Below are 18,364 nucleotides of genomic sequence, written 5' to 3' on the forward strand. Positions count from 1 at the left end.
TGATGCAGGTAATAGCAGTAAATTGTATAGTGTTTCATTAATTCTGGATGGTGTTACACGAGGAAGGGAAAACTGTTTGAGGCAGAAAAAATGGGGCCTTCTGGAATGTGTCATCTTGTGGGATATATAGAGTATATACTCACTTTAATCTTGCAGATGGAAATGCATCAATATCATTGCTTTAAAATTAGTCTGTTTTTATTGGCACTTATCTGAGCTGTTGTGTTGGGCTTTGGCACATACATTAACTCTGTGTTCCTAGATTTCTTTTTAGGCTTATAGCTTATTTTGATAGCCTTTTAGTAAATATATAACAATTAGATTTTTTTGAAACATTTCAGAGATTGAAAGTCACTGGAGCAGAATGTGAACTGTCAAACCTGTAAATTACTAGTCAGAAACTTCAGAATTTGTAAACTCAGTCTCTGGGGGCATTCCGTTCATGTTTAAGTCTTCTGACATGTTTTCTTGTATTTATAGTGTTCTGTGGATGTTGGCATAGGAACTCCCTTGAGGTGGAATTTATTGTGTAGGTAGTATTATGCAAAATTTTCAGCAAAAGCCTGTTATTTAAAACCCAAATGAGTATCTATTGAATTAACACATGAAGTACTATAACACCACCCTCAAACTGTTACGCTTTTACAAGGCTGAAAAGATTGGTCTTTCCCTGTACTCATAGGTTTAAGAAACCAGTTTCTGGTAACTGAAAGAGAGCACAAGTCAAACAGTTTGTACGGAGTCCTGACAACAACTCTCTTATTCTATCTCAAGGAAACTCTCCTTATGAGCTTACTTTTATCTCAATTGCTGTATTATGGATTGAAAAATAACTTAGCAAAAGATGGGAAATAATTAGGTGTGTTCCCTTTTCTCCTTTATTTTTTTTTTGCCAGCATTTTTTCAAGAATGCTGGATTTTCTTGTTCAGCAGAATTGCAAAACTATGGAAATGTTTGTTACTGACAGTGCTGCATGATTTAAAAAGAAAAATTTTAACCTCTGATTCCGGAATGTACTATTGAAGCTGGAAGTTAAAAATTTTGATATCGCCGAGATCACATAATTTTAACATTTTCATGCAAAGTTGTCATGTTTTGTGTCCTTAAACTGTATTCTACAAAAGCACTGGTGACTTTCTAAGCGCAAATTTTTAATTATAACTATTTCTTCTAGAAGGGCAATAAGGAATACATCTAACATGAACACTCATAGGATTTTAAATACTTCACTAATGCCACTGAGGTTACAGTTGAGGCATTGTGGTTTCTCTTTGAGAAAAAGAAGAAATTGATGTGCCTCTTACCCATTGGAGGCTAAGGAAAATTACTTCTGAAGGAGGATTTCATCAGAGTTGAGAAATGCTTACAGGCATTAAATTACAGTTTAAAAAGCATTCTTATATTGATTTTTTTTTTTTCCCCCTGTTTGAATCATGTAATTTAAGTTCTTGTCTGCATAGGTAAAGCTGGTAACACTGTCTGTTTTGATTGTGTCAGCTTCTCAATTAAGTCCATACTGATAAAATTTAGCCACTTGGAGTGTGGTTTTCCATGTCACTCAGCTCTTTGGTGAACAAGGTGAGGGGAAAAATCCTAGTACCTTTTACTTCAAATAATACTGATGCTTTATGGTTTGGAACAGAGACTTTGAATATCATAGACTGGTGGTTGTGTCAAGAATGAACCTTTTATACTCTAAAAATTTGCCCAGATTTTGTTACTTGATTAAACCTTTGCAAAACTGGTTTATGTAGACCCACTGAAGACTTCCTAGATGTTAGACAGTTTCCAAAAGATGTAGCCTGCATTGGCATGTTCCATCTTGAGTTCATTCTTGCAGTTACAGCTCTGGCCTAATCTAGGCCTTGCCTAAACTCCAAGCAGGGATGCTGATCTGCTTTGTTTCCCTCTTCTTTTTCTCCCACTTCACACTGTAGCAGCATGGAAGTGGATCTGTATTTAGTGAGAGCTGCATCCCTCTTAATTGGAGCAGAGAGGTGTATAAGGGAAGAGAGACTTATGCTGTGGGCTTAGAGAAACTGAGCTGAAAAGTGCATAAGGAACTAGGAAAGACTAGGGAAGGGACTGAAGCTTAGAGATGTTGGTGGGATACTCACAGAATGGGGACTGGGATTGCACAAGTGAAATACACAGAAACTGGGACAAACAATCAAGTTGGCATAATGCAAAGCTGGGGTGAAGTAGGGTGGAGAGAACAAATCCATGTGCCTGTTTCTCTCCAGTTCCTTGAATCAAACTGAAGATACTGAAAATGTAACATTCTGCCATTGATGAAACATCAGAAGGTGTCTGTAAAATATGTCAATAGCTCTCAGCTTTTGCAGATGAAAATGTTAATTCCATCAATAAGTTACTTAGTCATCTCTGGTGGATCTGTGCAGTTCACAAATAGAAGCATCAGTGATGAAATATGAGGAATTTTTTTCAGCTTTTTTTTTTTTTTTTAAAACCGGGAAGTTGCACAAATGTGAAAATAAATACACTGCTAGAAAACCAATAGTAAGATACAGTTACATGTTAAGAAATGCTAGGTTTAGGTTGTCAGTGCAGTCTTGAGGTTGTGTACTGAGATATATTTCTCATAATTCTTTTCAGTGGGAAAATTGTAAATGGGACTTACTCAGGACAAAAAGATGTGCGGTGCGTGTATAATGTTCATCCTATGGTTCCATGGCTTACTCCTGCATGCTGTTCGCATCCTGCTTACGAAGACTGTTAGTTGGCAGTGTGCTTTCCTGTGCAGGTTATGATTATTGCATCCAGCTTTATGGGATGCTTTCCTTAAGAAAGAAGAAAGCAGTCTACATTTTATAGAGGCCTGGGAAGAAAAAGGATGGCAACTAAACAAAAGAAAAAAAAAAAACCCAACCCCAACAGTGCTGGCAAACTAGAGACTCCAAACTAACCTGTACAGCTGGAAGGTGAGGAATGGAGTTAATGACTGCTTGTAGAAAGCTTGGTTCAAGTTGCTTAACTGGCCTCAATCTAGCAAAGATAGAAATGGTCGGTCTCTTCTGGGTAGTGTGCTTTTACTTTTACCAATAGATAATCTTTCTGCAGTCCATGTTTTATTCACTAGATACCTTCCAACATAATCATCAGGGATTCAGTAGATGAGTCTTTTTGACTATTCCCAATTAATCTCCGGAACATATTTGTCATGTGCAGCACATAATCTGAAGTTTATTGAAAAGAGTATGTGATTGTATATATTTGGGTTATCATAACAGATATGTAGTGGAGCCAAACTGCCTCAAGCCTTGCTATATACAAATTTCACAATCGTTATATTTTTGTGTGCAATGCATAATCTGTTACAGTGTTAAGTAAACAGCAAAAGAAAAGAAAGTAAAAGTGTATTGTATAATCGTGAATTGGGGAGGGGATGTGCTTTAATCATAAATAGTGTAGGTGTTTAGTGGCCAACACTTCTGCAGAATGGGTATTTCTGACTGTGAGATTTCATTTGTATGTGTGGAAGAATATTTTGAGATCTAGAATATCTCACTGGGTTAGATTAGTGGTGAAGATGCAATTATGGCAATGCTCAGTTTGTAGTGGAAAAAAGAGTAAAAATCCTTGGTAGAATTGGGAAAAGGATTTTTGATGTGGCCATGGTTTTAATTCTTTTTCTTCCTTTCCGAAAAATAGCTTTGCCTCATGGTTCTACTCTTCTTACCTCAAGGGTCTTTGCTGTTAGCCAGCCTTCCATTTTCCCCCTGTTGGCATCTTCTGTTTTTACTATTTCCTATTGATTGATAGTCTCCTGTCCTCACTGGTTTGCGTTTTCCCATAATACAGTTTTACTTCATGTCTTTTCTTCCCTGTATCTGCATGTGCTTTCATATACAACATTAGCAATATTGGCATCCAGCTTATCAAAGTGAGTATTTTGTTTTCCCCTCTCTAACTAATAACAGAGCAGGCCTGCACAACACATGGCCCACAGGCTGCATGCTGTCCTCGAAGCTGTTCTTTCTCTTTTTGGCATAGCAGCAGCTGCCAAGAGACAGTCAGAGGTGTGGTTCAAGAAGCAGCTCATTGCTTTTGGCTTTCCCAGCTATGAGGAGGCAGGAGCTGGCTGACTGGGATGCCTCTGATGCTTGGCTGTTTGCTCAGCTGCTCTGCGTGTGCCACTTGGCTGGCTGGTGTCTGGCATTAGTGCTGCCCCTTGCCTGACTTGTGGCTTGATCAAAGATACAGGTGGTGCAGGAAGCTTTAGTAGTATTATGTTGGGATGTTAAAAGAAAATTATAGCAGGATGAGGCAGAAGAGTATCTTGATGTTAATAACTTTTAATGTCATATTAGAACTGAACAATTTGGCTATAAGAGTATAAACCAGTAGAAGGTGTCTTCATGTGTGTTGCTTCACAAAGATCTTTGATTTCCTTATTTTCATGGGATGACGTTTATAACCACATGGCTTCCATTGGACTGCAGGTAATGTAGAAAGTAAGAATCACAACTTTTCAATTAATCACCCTAATAAATAAAAAAGGGGTAACAGTTTTCAGTGTTAAAGTTGGCAAGGCCAAGCAAAGGAGAAGAATTGGTCTTGCTTGCTTTTGCCATGCTAATGTTGGTATACTAAGTATTCTTGAAAGCGTGAGAAGTAAAGACCATGCTCACTTCAAAGCCTTGCAGCTGAATAAACATGAAGACCTTTGTTCCTGTTGCTGCCTCTGCCAAGAGCTGAGTAATAAAACTCTCCTTATAGCACAGAAGCTTGTAAATGTCTTCAGTTTTTAACTGTTGAGAACTGAGTGGAACTACAGACGTGTTATTTTAAATAATAAATTATGCAGATTTTACATAATGCTTTCCGAAGAAATCCAGTTGCTTTAGTTCAGACAGTTGTGAGTGGGACATGCAGTAGATGATGCCAAATACACTAGCTCTCAAAGACAAGTTTTGGATTGTTTAGAAAGGAAATCAAAAGTTAGGTCATAGAATCTGACAAGTAATCAATGATTTGTTTGGTTTTGACAATCTTATTCTTTTGCAGGATAACTTCTTTCATAGTCCAATTAATATTATTCTAAAAATTACAAAGAAGTATTTTGAAATACAGTTCCAGTAGAACAGTATTAAGACAAAGAGGACATACTACAGAATATTTTGGTATACAACACAGGAATGACTCTCTACACCTACCTAAATGGAGGTTGTGATGAAGCTGGGGGGTCTTTCTCTTCTCTTGTCCTGTCACTTGATACTTGGAAGGTAACGACCTCAAGCTGCACCAGGGAAGGTTTAGGCTGGATATTAGGAAAAATTTCTTTACAGAGGGGGCGATCAGGTATTGGAACAGGCTGCCCAGGACAGTGGTGGAATTACCATCCCTGGAAGTGTTCAGAAACTGTGTAGATGAGGCCCTCAGCGGTATGGTTTAATGGTGGACTTGGCAGTCCTGGGCTGATGGTCGGAATTGATGATCTTAAAGGTCTTTTCCAACCTAGTTGATTCTGTGATTCTAAGGAAGGTACTTGTTTTCTCTGGGTTAGGGCAGAGAATATGGAGTCAGAGGGAACAAATGCTCTCAAGTATTTTTGGGAGAAGAAATGGTGGAGAAGAAATCAAAACCCCTCACTTAAGTCTTATAACATAAGCTATGTAAAATTATAATTGTGTTCAGCAAAGCTTTATATTCTATCTTGATGAGAATTTCCTAAGTATATATTTTACTGGAGGGATGTAAAAGCAAAGCAAACTTAGTGCAGCTATAATTTGGGTTTTGCTACCGAACATTGAAGGGTAGAGGCAAGGTGGTGTGTACCTTTAGGAGGTGGGAGTATTTCTTTGTAACACTTCCTAGCATACTACACCAAGAAAGTATTGAAGTGAGGGTGAATGGTGTCCTGGGCTGCATGAGGTAAAGCAATGCCAGCAGGTCTAGGGAAGTATCTGAAGGGGGCCAACAAGGATGCTGGGGAGGGACTCTTCATTAGGGACTGTAGTGGTGGGACAAGGGGTAATGGCTTCAAACTTAAACAGGGGAAGTTTAGATTAGGTATAAGGAAGAAGTTCTTTACAGTGAGGGTGGTGAGGCACTGGAATGGGTTGCCCAAGGAAGTTGTGAATGCTCCATCCCTGTCAGTGTTCAAGGCCTGGTTGGACAGAGCCTTGGGTGACATAGTTTAGTGTGAGGTGTCCCTGCCCATGGCAGGGGGGTTGGAACTAGATGATCTTAAGGTCCTTTCCAACCCGAACTATTCTATGATTCTATGATCCCCCTCTGCTCGGCACTGGTGAAATCACATCTGCGGTGCTGGGCTTCTTGGTACATGAGAGACATGGCCATACTGGAGAGAGTGCAGCGAGGGGCCTTGAAGATGGTGAGGGGACTGGAGCGTCTCATTTGTGAGGAAAGGTTGAGAGAGCTGGGAGCGCTCAGCCTGGAGAATAGAAGGAGTGGGGGAATCTATATCCATGTTCATAAATACCTAAACGGAGGATGCAAAGCAGATTAATTGTTGAATAATTAATTGCTTAATTGCTTGGATATCCAGGAATTAACATAGTATTCTGGAAAACATTATTTCAGTTTTTCTGTGGAAATTAAAGACCCTGTATTTTGTTACTGGTGTAACAGAATGTTCAACAGTGGAAGAACTTTAAGCTGAAGTCTCAGGTTAAATCTTTGGACAGGGATGAATGTGACAGTTTTGTTCTGTAGTAGATTGCTTTTGAGATGTGAACAGAAACAGCTTTTAATTCCTTTAAAGGGAGAGGGACAGGATGTATGCCAGTCAGTCTAGTTGAATTTTAACTAGTGCTTAAAGAACCTCAGTAAATCCTGTCAATAGGCAGGCAAAGAAAAGGAGTTTCTATGGAACTGAGTTACATTGGTGTGGTGCTTAGTTATGACAAAATTGACTTTTTATATTAACTTCTGTATGGTGAAAGTCATGATGTGCTAAACTCTGAAGCTCTGATGTGTGCATGCTTGCCCTGCCTGGCAGGCTTAGTAGTTTTTCTTCTTCCGTTAATGGTTCCTTTTACCTTTCTGAACCTTTCATCCTTTGGGCTTGAGGTTCTTGTGATTGTAGTCATCTTGAAATTGAATTTGTATAAAAAATAGTTCAACACCATTAGAGATTGAGAAGGGTTGTTTAAAATCAAAACTGCCTTCTGGAAAACACAAATAACCAATAGCATTTGGGTTTTCTTTTTTTCTTTCTTTCAAGACATTTCAGCCTTTGTAAACATCAGGTACAGGAATAACCTTCATAAAGACTAAATGCTTTTGGGTGTAGTAGAACTTTTAATATTTAAACAGTTTAAAAATCCTTTACTGGTTGCATGCAGGTCTTCTATGAATAATGTTAAGAAGCTTCTGCATGTGTAATAGAAGTGAGCCAAATGAAAAATTCCTGAGTGGTGAAGTGGAGGTTTTTTAACCTCATTCAAGATACAGTTTACAAGCAGTTGTTAAAGCAAGAGCTGCTCAAGAGAGAGGCTTTGGTTTTTCAGAATGCTGGTTCATATAAAAGATGTTTGCACCTTGAACAAGACCTGACTTTGTGGAAGCACAATTGATGTTCATAGGCTTTGTTTGAACTGTGCTTTCAGAACCCTGAACAATGTGTTCTGTTGCAATGTCTTGCACGCACAGTGTGTTTTTTATGATTGTATCAGCACTGATTTTCATCATTGCAGTCACCTATTCATGTTGCAAGTCTGAATGGTTAACTCCTGTACTTGAAGAGGTAGAGTACTGATGGCATGAAAGTGCTTGGTTTCAAGCTTAAGTGGTATGCTTACCATCTTTGATGCCAGCCCAGGTCTCAATATTGTATTTATCCCTGTTCTGACAGACCCATTACCTTTTGCATGAAAATGATTATGAAAATGAGTGTTACAGATAGACGTTAATAAATAGATGTGGTTTATCTACACAGGGACAAATTTTGTGTGAATCTGGAAGGCTCCCTGTAGGAGGTTTCTTCCTAAACCACTTTGTTTTATTAGGATCAGTGTGGATGTATCAAATGCGAAGAAAAGACGCTTAATAGGGATGCTTGTCAAATATTTGTGAAAAACTATTTAACTTCTTTCCATTGCTTCGTCTGGATTACTATAATCCAGAAGTTGCTTATTTTGATGTATTCTTAATCTTTTGATGATGGTGGATGGTAGGATGAGCATTCCTGACCTTGGGCAAGATTGTTAACTTAGCGTGGGTCTTCTAAAGTGGTACTTTGTAGAAGTAAGTAAACTTTGTTTCGCTAGAGGTGTCACTCTTGTGTAAAGAATTGTTGATCACTAACCTTTCAGTGAGGGTTATGTTGTGTCAGTTGAGTATATTTAGGAACATGAGACGTGACATCAGAATAAGAGAAGAGGAGCATATAGCAAACAACTTTCTCCATTTAAGTCTTGAAAAAGCTAAGGTTTACATAGTATTTACTTGTGTACATATAGTATACATATTGTCATAGGACATCTGCAAGTGCTTACAGTTCTGCTTCCTATAGTGCTATGTACTTGGACTGAATGAAGAGTTGTATCAGAGAAGCCTGAATGATTGCAGAAAGCTTGCTGTGTAAATGAAGCATAGATAATGGAAATAATAAATGGGGGAATAAAGCATTGAGGGATGAGCCTGTTGAGAAGTAACAACATAAAACTTTCTGCATAGAAACTGCTTTATACAATCTATTTGCTCTTTTAGATAAAAGCATTGAAAGCTGCAACTTTTGGTGAAGTTAGTAGTAGCATGAAAACTGCAAATGTTAAGAAATTTGAATTGTAGTAGGTTTACAGTTCTACCATACTGGATAACACTCTAGCTTCTCTTGGTTCTTCTCTGTTCTTACCAAATTTACTCCAGAATATTGATATTTTTGACCAAGAATTAGATGGAATGGCATTGAAGTATTATGTAGCAAGGTTCTTGCCCTCTGCCACCAACATTGAGGTTGGTCGTGGAAAAACGTAAGCATAAAGAACAACTCCGGTGACAAATTTTGAGTCTTAGTCTGTGTCTGGATTACTAAATTAAGCATGCCTGGAAACTTTCCTTGGTGTTTAGGGCCAGCTGGCATAAAATGGCCTGTTTGTCCTGGTGTATGCTCACCCGATAAAGCAGAGACTGCATGCAAACTGTCTGTTTGAAGGGATCTCAAACCTTTTCACTGCTGAACAGTGCCTGGAAATTGGCTGGGAGAGTCCTGGTTGATGTGTGCCAAAAGCATGCCAGGAATTTTTTAACAAATTACTGGTCTTCTCTCTCATTGATGGGGAACGTTTCCTGACCGTTCCTTGCTTTTCTTCTTGCACTTTTTCTTCCTGTGGGAGACTGGTCAAAGAAAATAAGAAGCAGGAGTAAGAAGAGACCTTTTTAAATTTCTCTGTCAAAGCGGTACTTTAGGGCAGCACTGCCACACTTAGTCCAGTTTATTGCTAGCCTATATCTCTAGAGGACTGTAGGAGAGGCAGGTGGAGTCTAGGAGGAATGTTGAGGGCGTTTCTGATGTCTTGCTGGATTATAACAATCACATGATTTTGCTCAAAGGCCTCAAAAGGTTCTTTTGTTTTTAAGACGAACCTATCAAATGTTTTACTAATTTGGGTATTTTATGTTGGAAAAGTTTTGTAATGATAATGTATAATAAAGGGAGGAGTTGTTTCAGGAGTACAGTGTGAAAGAATGTTTAAAGAAGATAACTAATTGGCTTGTGTAATGTTTTGACAACGTACAGAAAGAGAACCGTAGGTTTGGTAGACCCTCGCAAGTTAGAAGAAATTAATGAAGATAGTGTTTTATTTTGATATAGTCACTTTTGGTTTGATTGCTCTTATGCAAGATGCTTTATTTTACTAAATGTTTTTGTCAACTACAAATCATTGTCTGTTTAGAGTATTTACTAAATGGGGAATGAGCACAGGTTTCATGGTCTGTTCTTAAAACTTTCTAAATGTCATCTCAAATGCCATCACTTAGTCTTTTATAGCTTTATTTTACATGTACACACTTTTGCCTCTTGTTTTGCAGAGGATGACAAACAGCAGCAGCTCCCCTAGCCTTCTCAATGACAGTGCCAAGCAGTATGCAGGCCATGGTAAGTACTTTTTTTTTAAAAAAAAAGTTATACGTATAAAAGTATGTTTGGAAATTTAAACTCACTTTTGCAAAACTGAGACTTAATGGGTTTTTTTTCCTTTCTCTTCTGATTTGATTTGAGGTGCAGAAGAGCTTCATTTCTTTAACAGTAGTGTGTGTGATTACTTTTAATACAAAGCTAAGTGCTACTAAACTCAAATTTTCAGCCTTCTCTTTGCTCCTGTGGGGAAAAACTAAAAAAAAAGTCATTTTTGGTCTTGTCACTTCAAGTGAATTGCTAGCTTGGACAGCTATTGTAAAGCACTGATAGCTTAAGCATTTTTGTTGCTCTCCAATCATACATCTTTTTATTGTGCTTTTCAAGTAAGTTAGTGTGTGGAATGAATGTATGGGGTTTTATTCTTAAATTTAGGGTGTATGGGTTTTGTGAAATGTGTCACATAACTGATGATTCTTAATAATTATTAAGTTTTGTCCTATAAGCAGTACTTTACCTCTTATAATTTTTTTCCCTGCTATAGGGAACATGGTTTTGAACCAGACAAAATGTCTCAACAGTGCAGACCTGCATACTCACTAAATTATTGTGGAAGATATATTGAAGTTCTGTAAAGAACTTTTCAGAATCCCTGCAGATTTTCAGCTGTGGCTGTTAAACTAAGCTCTTTAAAGAAGAGGCAAGGACATACATTTAGAATTTATTTCTGCTCTGAAAATTGCTGGGTAAATGATGTGCTAGAACTCCATTTGCATGTCTGACCCTGTGGCTAGTCTACTTTCTAGGGTTATAATTTTTTTAAGCATGATAGTAGCTACTATGAAATTAAGTTGCTTGAAAGTTGATTTTTTTTTTTTTTTTTTATTTGCTCTTCCTCCTGGTTAATTTCCAGTAGGTTTTGTAATTAATTCTGCTTCCTTTGTCTCACCAAACAATCAGCTATTCAAGGCAGTGGAAGTCTCCAGTTTTAAATGCAGTCAGAGTTTGACTGTGACAGGCCAAATAGTGATGGTGGTGCATGCGAAGGAGAGAAACCAGACTGACTTTTGGAAACCAGTTTAAATTCTGTTGTCTCTCAGGTCCTTTTTTTCCCCTGCCTCCTGCCCTGCCAAGCTATGCTTCACTTGTAGAATTACTTTTAAAGGAATAACAGCAATACAGCTGGCAGTCATCTGCTAATTTGACAGCTCTACCCATGCAGTTTGGAGTTTTAAGTTGCATCTGTGATTGTTACTCACTTTATTTTGCTTTAACTCTGGAAAGGAGAAGTAGTGAAAAAGAAAAAACAATAAAAAGCTACCAACAGAATGCCGGCCTTTGCTACAGTTAATTCTGATTTAAATTTGTGCAGAACAGTGACAGGACAAGTAAAATTCACATTATTTGTAAGGCCATGATATACAGAAGATGATGAATTTCAGGTAATTGGAGATGAAGGCTGTGAATATTAGATGGACATTAGCATCAACAGCAATTATACTAAATTCTGCTAATAAGCACAATTTCTATTGGGCAGTTGCACAGACTAACAAATACCATGGATTTTCAGCAGGGTGGTTGCTAAAGTTTTTCAAAAGGAATTTTTGCACATAGAAATAAGCTAAAAATGTAAAATTTTTTTTAATATTAGAGATATACAACATGTTCTTTTACATTCTTTTTGCAGATCCACTAACTTCACCAAATTCATCCTTGTTTAATGATTTTGCTGCCCTCAGTGTGTCACAAAGGAGGAAGGTAGGCAGCAACTAACTCTTAAGTAGCATATTTATACGTGAGTTGACAGGGAAGAAGATCTGGAATAACTTGAAATGCTAGGTGAAATAAGGATGATTCTTCTAATTTTACTAGATATATTTTAGTATGTTGCTTGTGGTGTAAATAAGGTCTTACTGCTTCATTTTTGCCACTCCAGATCAGACTGTTGCTGCTATTATGAAATATCCAAGCGCTTGTAAACGGAAGTTTATAAGAATGCTTTGAATAGGAAAATCAGGACATAGCCCATTGAATTTGAAAACATATTATTTTTGTTGTACTGATGCACAAGCACCTGCAGGCCTTCATGGCAACAGGTTCTGAATACATTAAGAATCATTCCCCTGTTTGTTTATATATGATGTGAAAGTAATTCTTGCAGTTTGAAATGCGTTTAGTTTAAAAGACACTATGATATTGTTTAGGGTTTGCGATTGTTTATTCCCTTGAATCTGTACTGAGAAATCTTTCTTTTATTGAGGGTAAAACATCTTCTTCTAGATGCTAAACATCATCTTCAAACACCTTTGTCCTGTGCCAGCACAGCTTGTGGTGTTTTCCAGTTACAAGTGCAGTGGCTGGAATAAGAGAGGAAAGTTTGGTTACACCAGAGTTCTTTGTCGTTTTTGTGAACTGTGGCTTATCAAAAAGACATTATCTTGTCTCAACCAGTTACCAAATTTTACTTTCACTGATGACTTTCATGTTTTACTACTTTGTTTTAGGCACATGATCCTGAACTTTCCTGTAGTCAATGTATTGTCTTGAAAGCAAGCTACATCAGCATGCTTGTGACTTTTCATAGAGCTTCATTTGTGTGTTGGCAATTGGGAGTTCTGTATCATTCCTGCATCTTAAGATTGAGCTTAAAGATAATTATCATAGCTGGTCCATCAGACTAATGTGTCTTAAAATGAAATGCTGTTGTAGAATGTTAATTTCCTAATATTATGATGTAGCCAAACTATGTGGAATCTCTGAATTGCCCTTTTCCTTAAGGCCAGTACAGTGCACTGGAAGTTGGATGTAAAAAAGAAATACAAATGTGTAGTTTATCCACTAACTGAGAACAGTAAGAATGAAAATAAGCATACATTCCTTTGTAACACAGTTTGTAAGAACTGTGTGTGTATGTATATACAAACATGTATGTATATGCATGTACATGTGTGCTTAGGTATATAAACCACATGCACTGAAGAAAATGAACTATCATACAGAAGTATTGCCAGTGATCACTGCCTCTGAAAGTTACTTCAAAGTTGATTAAATAGTAAAAAATGAAAATAAATCAATTAATGTTTGAGCATAAAGCTCAAATACTAATATAGCGTCTTCTCTGACTTGATCCCTTTTTCCCCAAGAAAAAAATCAGCAAATTAGGACACTTGGTGCTAACATAGTATCAAGAGGAAGATTTATTTGTGAAACATTGGTTTGGATTTTTTCCAATTACTATTTCACACATAACTGGCATTAATTGAAAGAGGTTTGTGTTTTGCTTTGCATATTAATAACTTATTGTTTATTATGATTGCCTTTTTCTAATGTACTTTTCTATAAAGGTTTGTTAAATAATGCTAGTAATGGGGAAGTTTTAATCTAATTTTACTTGAGCTGTCTAAAATCTAGGCATCCAGGCTCCCTCTATAGTCAGCAGAGAGAGATGATCAGCTTAAAGGAATACTTGGTTCACATTAAGACAAGTATTTTGGAAAAGACTTGATGTCAGCAACTGCTTTAAATGCATGAAAATTAATGTCTAAAGTTATGAGAAGTTAATCACATTTTTGTGCTGACTTTTACTACCAGTTGTGGATGTAGTTTCTTAGTATTTTTAGCATTTTTTGAGTACAGTATTCAAGTTGTGTTAAGTGACTTCCTCAAAAGCACTAAATGCTTGAGTGCTTGGTATTTAAAAACTTGTCTGATTTCATCTCACCCCAGTAACTGGGATTTCTGTAGAGCTTGAGTATTGGAATTTGTAAGGCCAGTGCTTTATGCCTGCTGTGACACAAGATAGATAGCCTTCTGGAAGTGTGTGCTTCCAGCCATTGACTCTAAAGGGAGCCTTGGTGATGTGCTCAAATGTAGGTGTTTACAACACCTGCTATTTGAAAAAAAACTTCCTATTTTCTTGCAAAGAGCCCAAGCCTGAGGTTTTGTTTTTTTCCTGAACTAGCTGGCAAAACCAGCATTTCCTTCGTTTATCACTGACTTGGAGGACAGATACAATACAGTCCTGGTAAGTGAATAAAGAGCAATCACTTTCCTTTACAAATTAGAATTATGATATTTTAAATATTTAGAACTATTAAGTTATTTGCAACTGTGTAAAAACTACATATTTGTGTAAAACTGGGAATAGTTTTTGTAAAAGCATGCAAAATGTAACTGGGTTAAGTAAGGAAGTTAAGTTCAGTACTCTTTATTGTCTCTGTATGTTGCTGACCATGTTATCCTGGCGGCCTTTTAACAGTGGGCAAGCCATATGGAGGTGAATATTTGATATCAATAAAATATTAAAGATAAGACTCGATGACTGTAATTCTGAACATCCTTGCTTTCTAATTAGACAGTTTGACTAGTTAAGTTGCTTTTGATAATTTTGTTATTTAAAGACATTCTGGTTTTTTTTTTGCTTAAAAAGTAAATATAGTCCTTGAGTTTTTATGAACATTCATGAGGTTATTTTCTCTGTTTAGAAATTATTAAACTGCATTTTAATTTTAGATTTCAGGAAAGCTAAGATTACTATTTAAAGACATTTTAATAGGATACTTAAAATGAAATCAAAGGAGCTAAGTATTTCTGTAGATGGAGCCTTGGTGGAGGTTCTGTCAACTGTAAAAGCTTCTGGATTTACTGTCCGGTTGTTGTAACTCCACATGCAGTAAGACAAGCAACCTTAAAGTGAATCCTATAAGAGATTTTCAGGTAAGTATTAATCTACAATGCAAAAATAGGATTTGTGAAGCATGGAACAAAAGCTAGAGTTAGTAATAGACTAACCCTCTTCCCTGAGAATAATGATGTCACACTTACTTCATTTTTTCTTCAAATACATGTTATGCTTGTTAAAAATAAGAGTGGCAATAGAGTGGGTGTTTTTCCTAAATTTGTTTTAGCCGTTATCTTGAAAAATGCTTCTCTCTAAACCCTGAAATGATCTGGCTGGAAAACTCCTTGCATTCATTTTGGTGGTTCTGGTAAACAGTTCATAAAAACATGTGCAACATAACTGATCAGAATCTGTTGCAAGGGAATGACAGCTTAATGCGCTATAAAGAAAATATATGAGGAAACCTTTGTTTAAATTTGTTCTGAGACTGTTGCTGCCCATCCAGGTTAAAGGGTTCCCCTATTTGTCACTCGTCAGCCTTCCAGGATAGTGAAAAACATTGCTTCTACATTTTACTTTGCTTTTTTCATACCTTCAATCCTCATGAAACCTGAACTCTTCTGAAAAGTTCCTAACATTGGTTTATTTCCATTTCATTTTTTTTTAATTGTTCAGTCACACCTAGAGGAAGGCCATTAAGATGAGAACCATTGTTGGTCCACAGACTGGGCTGCAAGAAGTGAACCAACTGCAGTAGTGAACAAGTTTCTGTAAAATTTTAATGCTGTTTCGTATGTATTCTGAAGAAATCTTCCTTTTTCTTTTTTTCTTTTTTTTTTTGGTTTTGTTTTGTTTTGTGAGCCCTTACATTGGTTTTAGGTGAGTAAAGCCAGAACCAAAAGACTAGATTAGAATGGGATGTGTAGGCTATATTATTTGGCCTGAAATGCATGCAGAACAGGGCGTCATTGTTCAGTGCTCTCTGTGGAGATTTAAAGCAAGTGAGACTGGACAGCAGACCTTTTTAATTCATATACTTTGATCAGCAGTAATAAATGTGCAGAGACAATTATTCTGAAATAAAAAGACTGGCTGTAAACCTAGTCTGCATAAATTCAAGCTTTTTAATGAGTACAAAGGTAAGTTTTATCTCATGTTAAAACAATAGAGCTAATTTCAGGTCCTGAGGAAACTAAAGTCTTAAGACCTAAATTATAGCTAGTTTATTTTCAGTGCCCTGTCCTCCATCTAGTTTTGTTACCTGTTGGGAAGCTATATTACTTTCCAGCTTATTGTCTCCAACTGTATCTTTGATACCTGTGATACAGTTCAGTGGTGGTCATTGGGAAGTCATGTGTGCCCTCTTTGGTCTTTCTGTATTTACCTTTAATGAAAATATGCCAAGACAGTTATTTCATGTTTCATAGCCTCCTGAAAACCATCTCAGAAGTGTGAATCACGTTCCGAGAAGTTGAGGGGTCATTGCGAAGCGCCATGTCATGTCACTGTGTTGTAAACTGCAGAATTATGGCTGCGTATCTGGGCTAAATATGTATTTCAAACCTGAAATTTTCATTCTGGGTTTATACACACGTACTGCAATAATAAAGCACTGGAGCTTGAAAGTGTCGCAGGAAGAAGTTGTTGCACGAATATAGGAAGACAGATTATGCTTCTAGAGAAATCAGGTGTTGGCAGATATTATTGTTTTCCTTGGTCTAAAATGTGTTTTAAGTATGATCTAATCTGTTTACATTTTTCTTTGGAATGGTTGTTGGAGTTGACCCTTTTTGAGTGCTCTTGCTGTTTTAATAATTACTACATAGTATGATATTTTTCATTTTTAAGTGTGGTCTGAGAAAATATTGACTTTATTTTTGTGTATGGATTAGTTATGATTGTGTTATGTAAGAAATCAAATTATTAAAGCTCTTCCTTTCAGAAATATGCCACACTTTAATGTTAAGGAGGAGTTGTTGTATTTTGTTGTCTAATCCTATTGTGTATTTGAAGGAAAAAGAGCAGAATAAGATGACTGCATAGCACAGCACTTACCTTTAGGATTGTATTTAAAAAGATCTTTGCTTGCTTTAGCTTTGTAGCTAAGCAGGTCAGATATGTTATGACCTACAGACATCTAAAACTGTAGAGGCTGCCCTCAGTCCCCATTTTTAAAGCATAACTTTTCAGTTAGGCGTGTAGATTTTGTCAGGTGCAGCTTCCAAGGTGCAAGATGCTTTTGGTTATATTTACAAGCCTTATTTGATTCTTTCTATGCCACATGTATGTAGTCTTTCAGAGTGATTGAAAGGTTTTTTTAAACTTGTGCAGACAATGTTGAAGATACTATACAAATATATAAAGCAGCTAGAAAATAATACCGTTTTTGAGAAATCGTATGCTTAGCAAAGACCAGAATAAAAATTGCGTCAGTCTTTAGTCCTCTTTTACCTATATCTGACAATGTAATACTTATTTTTATCTGTTTGTACATGCAGATACAATAAACTTACTGTACAACAGATGAGCCCTAGCTAACACTACTGTGATACCTTTCAGCTATGGTAATTTAAGGTAGTGCTGCTTAATTTAGCCTTTGATGGGGAAGGCTTAAGATCACTTCTCCTTGCTTCAGTAGTATATGCACACAGACAGCATTACCATAGCTCAGATTAAACCTTTTTTTGTTTAGATTTTTCATCTAGGATAGCCTTATAACATCGTACACCAGTGGTATGTGCAACCCTGAATTAGAAAGAGTAACATTGCTCATTGTCCATGAAACAGGAGGAACTAGGGACAAAGATGCTGTTACAGCAAATAGTAGGGAGAAAATAGACTTGCTAAACATGTTCCCAAACTTCTTTTTGAATGGGAAGCAAGTAATTAAGCTGACTTGAGGCATATTTTTTCTGGCGTGGGCTAATGAAGTTACTCATCTGTAGTAATGTTCTGATGTGAAGATGCTACTTGGGAAGGACCTTTTTGGTTTTAGAGTGGATTTCTTTTGTTCAAGTGTAATGTTTCTCGGAGTTTGGGGCTTATCTTTCCTAATATAACACCTTCCCTCTAATCATGCCAGACAATAGCTTGTTATCATTAACTGCTGGCAGAAGCTTGTTTCTACAGGGCAAGGGTTATAATTATTAGCTATAGTTGAAAATGCTTACCCTTCTCACCCTGGGGAGCCAAGCTGTTGCTAGCTATTAAAGGTAGTTAGCTGTTCCCTGCCTCATGTAAACATTTGCAGCCTGTAATTACTACTGCTTCATACTTTGCCCTGAAGGAACTGAACTCTTCTAGTAATGCTTTGTAATAATTTGGGTTTGTAGGTTTGTTTTTTTTCTTTCTCTTAGATTTCATTTTAATTATTGTAGCTTAATCTTATTTTTCCACTTAAAAATAATAATGATGTCTTTGACCTTTCACAACTCATTTGGAACTTGTAACCATATTGGGAGTTGAAACCTAGTTTGAGAAATACTTGCTGAAGGGTTATGAAGTATTTAAATGCTTTAGCCACATTCTGCCCTCTTCCTTAAAAATAAAAATGTTGCTCTTTGAGAGGGAAGGTTTGTGGTGAAGTTGATGAGCTTATTCAGGCTGCTCAATCTATTTGATCTTTCCTTTCTATTGAATCTCTCCTCTTGGCAGGCAATCTTTCCTGTTTTTTGGT

At 36.9% G+C, this 18,364-nt stretch overlaps 1 protein-coding gene across 3 annotated transcripts in view; it reads left to right on the forward strand.

Annotated features, from left to right (window-relative positions):
• PAN3 (PAN3 poly(A) specific ribonuclease subunit) overlaps positions 1 to 18,364 on the forward strand; it is a 66,465-nt gene that overhangs the window by 126 nt on the left and 47,975 nt on the right. Inside the window, exons 1-3 of one of the 3 annotated variants that reach the window (XM_010022157.1) lie at positions 10,017 to 10,088; positions 11,755 to 11,825; positions 14,029 to 14,091. In XM_010022157.1, coding sequence (XP_010020459.1) covers positions 10,025 to 10,088; positions 11,755 to 11,825; positions 14,029 to 14,091 — 198 coding nt within the window. In that variant the 5' untranslated portion in view covers positions 10,017 to 10,024. Of the gene's footprint in view, positions 1 to 9,992; positions 10,089 to 11,754; positions 11,826 to 14,028; positions 14,092 to 18,364 lie in introns of those variants that run through there. The other 2 variants (XM_010022159.1, XM_010022158.1) reach the window with 2 other exon arrangements.

This window comes from Nestor notabilis, unplaced genomic scaffold, assembly GCF_000696875.1.
Source record: "Nestor notabilis isolate BGI_N333 unplaced genomic scaffold, ASM69687v1 scaffold2319, whole genome shotgun sequence".
Lineage (NCBI taxonomy): Eukaryota > Metazoa > Chordata > Aves > Psittaciformes > Psittacidae > Nestor > Nestor notabilis.